This window comes from Varroa jacobsoni, unplaced genomic scaffold (assembly GCF_002532875.2).
Source record: "Varroa jacobsoni isolate VJ856 unplaced genomic scaffold, vjacob_1.0 scaffold_1305, whole genome shotgun sequence".
Classification (NCBI taxonomy): Eukaryota; Metazoa; Arthropoda; class Arachnida; order Mesostigmata; family Varroidae; genus Varroa; species Varroa jacobsoni.
The window spans coordinates 1-9,900 of NW_019214207.1; the positions used below are offsets into that span (position 1 = coordinate 1).

The window sequence follows — 9,900 nt, forward strand, 5'->3', positions numbered from 1 at the left end:
GCAGCAGCAGCAGCAGCAGCAGCAGCAGCAGCAGCAGCAGCAGGAGCGATGTTTGATATAGCACCGCTGCTTATGGTGCTATATCAAACATCGCTGCAGGGGTAGTGCATGCCACAATTTCGGTCGTATTACTGCCAAGTACTGAGCTTGGTTGTATCCTGGTTCAGTCGCTCTATAGCAGCGTTTGCTGTGGCAGCACCATCTGCCATTCTAACGACCATGCTGAGTCGTTCCCACCTGTGACCAACCAAGATATGCTCGGCACAGACGTCTTCTCCATGCTGACGTCGCTTCGGCAGTACGCTTCGCTGGCGCTCCGTCTCTATCTTCCTTTCTCTCTCTTCGCTTCCGCTTGCTGCTGTATCATTTTGTAGATACATACCGCTGCCGTAAACACACATGCAGTCAAGACGTAAGCGAATGGCCGAGCAGCTGACGAGCACGACTGGCCCACAGCATCCGCATTATGTATGACGATTTTACCATGCATCCTTCACTGGCGTATAGCTGGCTTATTGGCGTACACAGAGAAACACAGACCTGCCGTTTCAGTCGAACGTGCCGTTTCCCACGTTGCGCCGCCATCCCCACACAGGGTTGCTCGCTCGAGAGTAATAGGTAAAGCGGTGGCCGTCCAGGCAATGCCTCAACAACAGCCTGCCGCTAACTGAAATAAGAAGTGCCGCGACAAGGACCAAGAGTATGCTTGGCTTCGTTCGGTGATCTACAGAGCTCTTCCATCAGGACCGGTTCCCCAGTCCCCCTTTTTCTGCAAGCTTCCTAGCAGTGTGAGAGTCGCGCGGGTCCTATAACCTGCTCCCGTGGAGCCCATTCAGACAGGTTCGCATGATCCGTCGCAATATCACCCAAAAACATTGCAGTCCTCCGTCAGTTATAGCAGTAGTCATACTCACTCTTTCAGTGCAATAAGCACCTGCCGCAGTGAGCCTGCTCGCGGTTGTCGGGCTCTGGGAAATGCAAAGGCAACTGCCGGCCTGTAGCGGGTCTACAGTGGCATTAGTCCGTCGGCTGTAGCTGAAAGCCTTGCGTCGTCAATGCTCCCTATTTTCTCGCAGATTGGAGCCTTTCAGTCGAACGCTCAAGAATTCTGACTGACCAGTACTGAGTCAAACCAAACCTTTTTCCTATTTTAACTACCTAAACCTTGCATTTGCGGCATCAGTGCAATAGCTTATATTAGTCGGGTAGATTGCACGCGAGTCGAGTTTGTGGGGTTACAGGCCGTGTTGCTCCGACAAAGTGCGACGGGAACCGCTTCAGTGGAAGTAGAACTTGGATTCCCCATGGACCAAAGGGGTTTGCAAGCTGTTGGCAAGCAAGCTTTCTAGGCTTAACGCTTGCATTTTCCCAAGTTTCCAGCTGTACATAGACATTTGCATTGCGGTCAGCTATGCACCAACAGGTCGGCAAAGGAGAGCTAGCCAACACAGCAAAACATATTTCGACGAATACATGTTTTTCATCGCTGATAGCCCACTGGGCGTCCGTATCTTATTTTAGCTTTTCCGTTACTGAATTCAACGATAAATTGTCGCTGGTAACAGCAGCAGCAGCAGCAGACGCAAGAAGTGAGGAGGAGTGCGAGGAAGACGGCTGCGGCGACAGTTGCGACGGCGACAAAATTATGCGTTGTAGAAGCGCGGATACGTTAACGCTGAGAATCATCCGGTATTTGCTTTCCGCTACTGGGTCTGGAGCAATGTAGTCCCCCAGCGAACGAGAGCTAGTGATGATGAAACAGGACGCACTGATGACATTATCAATCCAGCAAGTAGATATGGACAGAAGGAAATTTACAGTTGTCGCGGTAAATTGATGCCGCTTTCAACTGTCTTTCACGTCATCGTTGCTAGAAATCGCTGGAATTTCTCTCATGAAACTAGCCATTTTAACGAAGAGGTGCGCAACGTTGGAGAAACGAGTAAAGCGGAATGAGGAATGACAGAGAGGTGAGAGAAGGATGGATAAGAGAGACAAGAGCAGAGAGACTGTGTGTGAAATACCTAGTGCACAGTCTAAAAGGCGCAGCGTCCAATGCGAATATGGCCTATTGCCAGCGAGTGCACTGTCGTCGGCATGAAGGGCAAAATAAAAACGACTATTGTAGAACTGCCAAAAGCGGGCGGAGGACTGATGGGAGCGGACGACGCCTCACTGAGGTACTGCTTTTGCTGTGGGTACTACCGCCTCGTGAAGGTGAGCGATGGAACGAAACAGCTAGAGCAGTAAGATAAGTGATTTTCCTGCGTAATCCACTACACGAATGGCAGCGGACTCAGATTCAACTATGGTGCCAAATATGCCTGCCCGCAAGCTACTAGACCGTTTCTCGGAACGTTAAGCGTCACAAATCATTTTTTTTTTATCTATATCCCTTTCCTTCTCTTCGGTTTCTCTTCGCCGTTGTGTCAACCACTACAGATTGCTGAAGTGTATTTCGGGAGAAACGTTTGAGCCGGTAGGGCACGACATCTTCATATGCCTTTCGCGTGTCCTTTCTATCGAGTTCCATAAACGAAGCAGCAATGCCTCTTACACTATTGAAAAACAGTTGTGGGCATAGCATTGGTTTTTCCTGGAACTGCACGGTATTGAACCGAGGATACCCCCGCTGATACAACGGATGGTCGTAATATTAGCGGCAACATAGAATCGTTTCGTGGACAAAAAGCTGTGACGGAAGAGGCTACGATACCAGTATCGTAGTGTCAATTTTGCTATTTAGGTGAAAAGGCAAAATCAACGATCGATGTGATGGTCAGTGAACGACAAACCTATGATAGCAATTGTGTGCAACATAAGGAACTGATAGGCGACAATGGACGGGTGGTACTTTGAACAATGAAAAGAGCTCATTACATCGTCCATTTCCATAAATTGAACTATATTTAAACAGCCAAACAGAAAAATTAAGCATAGTAATTATGAATATATATAGAAAAGAAGTAAGCATGCCTTTTTGCTAGAGCTGCTAACAAATGTAAATGAATCATAAAGTGAAAATTGTATGAAAACCGGATTTGAAAGTTACGTAGTAGAAGGGTAGCTGGCGTATCGAACTAACCAGCATCCAAGCCCAGGCTTGGCCTTCAGCTTAGCTGAAGTTCATGGCTTTCCCAATTATCTGTATTCGCCCAATACTGACATCTGTTTTGGTATCTATATGATCAAAATCGCTGCTCGTATATAATCGAAATGATCTTCAATCTCTTACGGACAATCAGACTTCATGGGGAATCAGTGTTGCAGAAAAGTTCTAGTAATAGCGATTTTTCTTAGTGAATAATCCGTCCACTGGCATACAAGAATATGTATATACACTATATACTTAGCAGGGCCAATATCAATATATTTGTTCCGTGCATTGGGTCATATTATTTCATTACTTTTCGCTAAACGTTGAAGTATCTATCAGTACGCTAACACAGACAATTTGTCAGATAGTTTGGTCTAGATCTCGGGATACCAGATACCCACGTAGGCTTATTGCGGTATTTCTGATGTTTAAAAGCATCATATTGTCAGTCAGTGGTGTATTGCAATAAAATAAATACATTTTAGAGAGAGTCTGATAGAGACATATTTAGGTTCGTTTTCTAGCATTTTACAGGCCATTCGCGTGATCCACTTGCTGCCATTCGCTTTTTTCCCAATAACTAAATGTAACTTTAACTTCATCTGTATTTTTTAGTCTCGTAGCGAACGAGATTGTTGGAATTTTTCCGGACAAGATAAGGCCCTTCGAATATTCGTGAGCGGTTCATTACCTTGCGAACTATCTGCGCTTTCAATTAGAAACTTCAAACAGGAGAAGAGTTGATGCACGTTTACAGCTGGTAATAGGACTGGGGTTCTTCGGGCTGGGATAAAACGAGGTATTAGAAAAAAAGTATGTATTCAACGAAGTACTGCTACATAAATAGCTTACGATTAGAGTAACGCTAGAAAGACGTATGCTAGTAGATTGTATCTAAATATGCAGTCGTCCTCTCATAATTACATTTTCTGAAAATAGATCCCTGCAGCGTACGCAGTGCTTCACCAAGTTCAACCTCACGAACAGATAGGATGGAGACAAGTCGTATCTGGTCTGCCTACTATAATACGGGAGGCATCGTTGTAGAGACGAGATATAAAATATGACCTATCCTAATAGATGGTGTCACGTCACTCTGATGCGAAGCTACTGAGTACCGGTAAATTAATGATCGGTATGGAAATGATGAGGTAAAAATTAAAAATGTAGCATTTATCATATATTTATGTTCTGGTCGGACACCTTACTATTTGGCCAATATCAGGGATCTCGCAGATAGATATTAGTTATTCAACATTGTATCATTATATCTAGACGTTGGTAAAAATTTCGTAACTGGTACAGGCGCAGCCTTGCGAAAAGAAAACCCTTACCTTCGGTTATTTGTGCGCGCTTCGAACGAGTTCCCGCACTTTCTAAGTTAGCGCTTTCAATAAATAAAATACACCATCGTTTATAAAGTGAAGGCAATCGATGTACCAAGTATTGTTCAATAGCATATTTTGACAATCTACTCGGCATGCGTCAGCAGCGAAGCTTATACCGCACCGATGAACAGGGTAATCCGCTATTTAAGTAAATTCATTATTGTTATAGACCGTTTGTTATCGTGATGTAATTTATACCTTTTTGCCATGTAATTAGAGGGGTAAATTTTCGAGATACACCCCCTTTCAGCGTCCCTGTGCCTATGTACCTTTACAAAGCCATCTCCATTCACACAACACGTATGGTAGCCATGCTACACAAGCATTAGAAATATGATTTATTAGGTTTTCTCTGTAAATACAATCACCTCTTGCAAATACACACGTAAGAAAGTTACACCGATGCGTGTGATCTATATGTGCTCTACCTTGCCGTTACTGTTGCTGCCGAAGAGTGTCGTTATACGCTTGAAGGCCTGTGAATGCTGTTACGCCCTATCGGCGGACCTTTGCCGATAGATCTTCGCGATTGAGCACGATTATACGATTCTTGTCACGGGGAAATAACGTAACGCGGATTCCCTATCTGTTTCACACACAAACTCTATCTACGATAAACACCGAATCAGATCGTATCCGTTGAACTGAATACATATAGTATGCTTGATATATAGTCGTTTTGCCATACCCACATACAAGCACACCTGCACTATCTGCTCAAATTTGACGGAAATGTAACTGCAGTGAACAGATCTCCATTGTTAGATATTTGTTTATAAGAGACGTTTTTGCTCGGAGGCAAATCCGTAAACGTTTAAAGTCACATAGCAAATTAACAAAGGAACTTTAGAGTAGATTCAGAAGACGTTTTCCAAATTTAATTTAAAAAAAAAAGCTTACGCCATCTTGCATTAGAGTCAGCTTTACCTCAGAGGGGGGATGGGGGGGGGGGTCTACACAATATTTCATTGAGCCCATTTTACCGGAGAATAAACGTAACGTAGCTTCGTTCCAATCTATGGAGGACACCAATTAATAGAGTGCTGATCATAACTTGTCTGGTAAATTGCCACTCAAAGGACAACTCGTCAAGCGCTGATCCATGCACATATGTGTAGGAATACTGAATGTGCTATTTAACATACAAAAAATGATCCGAAAGTGAGGGAATAATATTAGTAAATAAAAACAACAATTACACCGTTACTAGCAATACAAGTTAATACGCAGTAAAAGTCACACACTTTTCTTTTACTATTAAAAAACAAAAAAGCGCACACTTTTCTAGACATGGTGATCAGTTGGTCTCACGTTTAGTATAAAACGAGCGACATTTTTATGATATATAGAATTTTCTGAGCTGCCTCTATCCTGTTTGCTGGGCAGCTTTTGCACGGGTTATCGTAAGGGAAACGGTGTCCGAGCATTTTACCAGCCACATGACTAGCGGCAGTTTACGAAATGCAGCCTATTTAATTTGTTATAAGGTTGATTATATAAGTTATTAAGTTCTATACTTTATTTCTAGGTAGTGCTCTGATTTTGCTCGTCGAAGTGTCCCACAGCTTCGGGCCCATATCCCAGTAGTTGACTGCATACGGAACTAAATCCCACTGTGGGACAACTAAATTATCTAACAGAAAATTTCATTCGATAGACAACTTATACTTTGAGATCCATTTCTACAGCAATGTCATACCATGGCTCAAAACCTATTTTAGTTTGTACAATAAAAGCATCCGTCGAGAAGTTGTCTTCTTACGCCTGACGGATGAGGTTATGGAGTCAATGGGCATTCGGGTGGTACGGTTTCGGCCTATTCTCACATTCGCCCGGCGAGATACGCTTCTTAATTCACAGATCCGATTTCGCTCCTTTTTTTCCTCCTCAACCTGTGTAGGATTCTTTCTGACGTTTAGGCTGTGTCCTGAAAGAACGAATGCATTGTTCAAATTTGTCGTTTCTTTTCGTTGCATCTTCTGCTTTGCGTGGCCTTTGTTTTACACAAAGGAAGTAGAGAACGGGGGGGCGAGAGCGAGAGGAGGACAGAGAGAGAAAGGTCTCGAACGAGAAGAGCTCGAAGCTGCAGTAGCTGTGGCCGAAACTTTGGCAACCATTCTGTTTCGTAGAATCTGTGTCTTATTGATCGTACGATACTGTTAACGAGAAAACACAGAGATTGCTATGATACTTTGAGCTATTGAACCGTCGGGGCTGGCCGGATAAATTCGAAATGACGCCAAAATTAGACACTACCGCCATCGCCTACGAGAGATTCCGGTCCACTAGAATTCGCATTTACTTCGCTCATGCATGAAATCAGATCGGTCAGACAGCCTTTACAGCGGCTTTGATGGTCACACACAGAAACCTACAAACGCTCTTGCCGCCGACCCGCATCTTCCCTTCGAGGAGAAACGATATTTTGCCCATATTTACTTAGAACTCGTCCTTCGGCTTTTGCAGCGAGATACAGTTGTGGCTCATCTAACGTACCGGCGGGATGATACCGTGCCACCCCATAGGTGTACTTACTGCACACGCATAAGCCACAATTATCGATATAGACAAACAAATAGATAACCAATCACGTTTAAAGATAGATAGGGTGATCGATGCCGATGCTCAAACTGATTTCCTGCAAATAAGAACGCAGTTGATGTGTTGACATCAGCCACAAGGCACGATGAAGATACGACGACTGTGAACATACACTTTATCCTATCGTACTGGTGCTACTTCAGTGGGGCCCATTTTGATGCGTCCCGCTATGCAATAGATATGGGTTCGCCATTAAGCAATGCTAGCTTAATTATCAAAGTAATATAGAAATTATAAGAACAAACGGGTCCAAGTTTGCGTGCTGCATGAATGCACAATAACAGCCCCGGATTTTTTCTACCGAAATAAAGTGGATTTATTTTCTGACGTTCGACTTGTGAAAATATCTATCATCGTATGATTAGTGCACTGTTCGATATCATTCAGTATCCACAATTCGCGGATCGATTCTCTGAGAAATCAATAGGAAGACGGTTAAAAACGTCTTGAAGTTCTGATTGATAATGGGTCTTCACGTGTAAACTAACAATTTGACGTCGCCATGATAGCGACGATGCGTATTTTATCGATCCGATAATCAAACTAATATTAATTGAACGAAACACTGAGGTATCATATCTAACATAACATTTACTACTTGGCCTAACCTAGAAGGACCAATGACACATCCTAATTGTCTCGACGCGTCCGCTAATAGCCGTTCATATATTTCCTCTGCTTTCGTATCGTTAACGGTGCAACTAAGACTGGGGCATTGCTTTCTAACAAAATCAATTGAGAGCTCGAATCGAAATAAATCGAGAATCTCTCAATACTGATGGTGCTAGCTGTCATGGGTAGGTTTTTCCCGTCATCAAGAATAGTAAAGTTACTCTATGTCGCAAGATCATCATATGATCCACGAAGAATGGCATGCTTTTACAATCCCTTTATAAATAAAAAAAGAAAGTCAACTGTTATTTAGACTAAACAAGGATGTAGATTCGTTCTTTGTTTTATTATTTAGAATAAATAATTACAATTATAACGAGATTATTTGTCATTTGTTCGCACATTTTATGAGCGAAACTGTGCAGGATGCTATAGATATATGTATATATATATATATATATACAGGATGTTACGCTTTTTTGGCTGATTGTATCATTTAACAATCACTTAGAATACTGCTACACAGTTATTGTTAAGATTATGCAGTAGTACCCTCTTTCTCAAAAGTGATTTGTCCAGCGAGATCGACTTCATTCTTCATGTTTTTCGTGCAGAAGTCATCAGTCTCTCGCCATAATGGACCGACAACGTGGATTCACTTCTGGAACGAGACTCCAGTACGTCCCTGACCGAGCTACGATATTACGAATGATGTTCCGGCGCGGTTTACGGAAGTATGTTGATCTGGTGCGGTTTGCAGCTTACGAAAGGTAGACACCCATGTTCAGATCCTCGGATTCGGGGACTTTACAGATACCGTGTGAAGCGTCGGCCGCAGCGGCGAAGCACACGGTCCCCTGGACGCACGAACAGGATCGGTCACAGAATAGGCCAGCTTCGATCGTGGCTTCGCAAGCCTCCTCCACGACGACTCCATCTTCGGCAATCTCGGCAGCAGTAGCGGTAACGGCTTCAGCAGCTGCCTGGCACACGGGGCATTGTGGGCACTCAGGTGCCGGCTCACATTCAGGACATTTCTCTGGCACAGCAATGGCCTCTTCAGAAACAGACTGCTCAGCGACGCGTTTTGATTTCTTCACCTTGGTCTGCTTTTGTCCTTTAACTTTTTGATTTTTTGAGTAGTACGCGGCCTTCTCATTCCTTCCAGATTTGTCGATATTCTCTTTGACGTTGGCCTCTTTACTATACTTCGAAGCCTTAACACCCCTTTTCATGCTCCTATCTTTTGAGACGGCGCCTTGTTGACCGTTTTCGAAGCCTTTACCGGATTTTCCTGACTCGCTTTTCTTAGCGGCGTCGGCCGAATTGGCCAGGCAGACAAGGGCAATCACCGACACCAAAAGCACGATCGTACCGACACGCATTGTGGTATCTTACACTTTTATAGATCTTTTTAGGAAACAGAATTCGCTCTCTGTTCACCACTTGTCTCTATATGACGACTGAGTTTTGTAATCGATGTCCTGAAAGCACTTTTTAGCCGAATGCTGCCACGGATTGAAGAGCACTTGGTGCTGCCGCCGTTGCTTAGCTTGCTTGAACGGTCTTTTATCGTGTTCGTCGTCTGCAAGTCGTTGAGTGGCCGCTGTACCGGAGAAGAGTTGCCTCTCGTAGCCAGTGGTTATCTATTCAGACCAGCAAAGCGAGTGGGGGGGGGGGGATCAAGCAATGTGCGTCAATCACCAGCGGCGACACACCCTGCTTAAGTGAGCTTTGACAATGGCTGTCACTAAATATTGTTCGGCACAAGATAATTCCGCTCTATTTAGAGCGTGCGCATATCAGTACACCGCCAAATGCCAACACCACAAATCATTATCTACGACATTGTACCAACAGTAATAGGCATTCGTTTGAGAAGGCCTAATCAAATCGCACGTAACCAAGTAACGTACCAGGCAGTGGCTGCAGTGCAAGTAGTGTCTAAGCAGCAGCGTTGTTAGTGGAAATGTCCACCCGCTGGTATTACACATGCGTAACATATGCAAGCCTTTTTGCTTAGATAATGTTCGTACGCAGGTGGAGGTCACACCAAGTCGTATTAGGTGACAAGTTAGCCGTCAGGTCCAACCAGGCTAATGGCAAAAACAGCAGAAAGACTTCGGGTAGTCACATGATGAGCCTTGCACGAGTGAAATCTCGCATAGAGGCGGCGGCGGCGGCGGCGGCGGCGGCGGCGGC

General features: G+C 44.2%; 1 protein-coding gene across 1 annotated transcript; it reads right to left on the bottom strand.

The window, feature by feature from the left end:
- Positions 1–8,003: 8,003 nt before the first annotated feature.
- On the bottom strand, positions 8,004–9,543 carry LOC111268646 (uncharacterized). The gene has a single exon (XM_022847753.2). The coding sequence runs from the start codon at positions 9,081–9,083 to the stop codon at positions 8,460–8,462; it is 624 nt and encodes a 207-aa protein (XP_022703488.1). The 5' UTR covers positions 9,084–9,543; the 3' UTR covers positions 8,004–8,459.
- Positions 9,544–9,900: the final 357 nt, after the last annotated feature.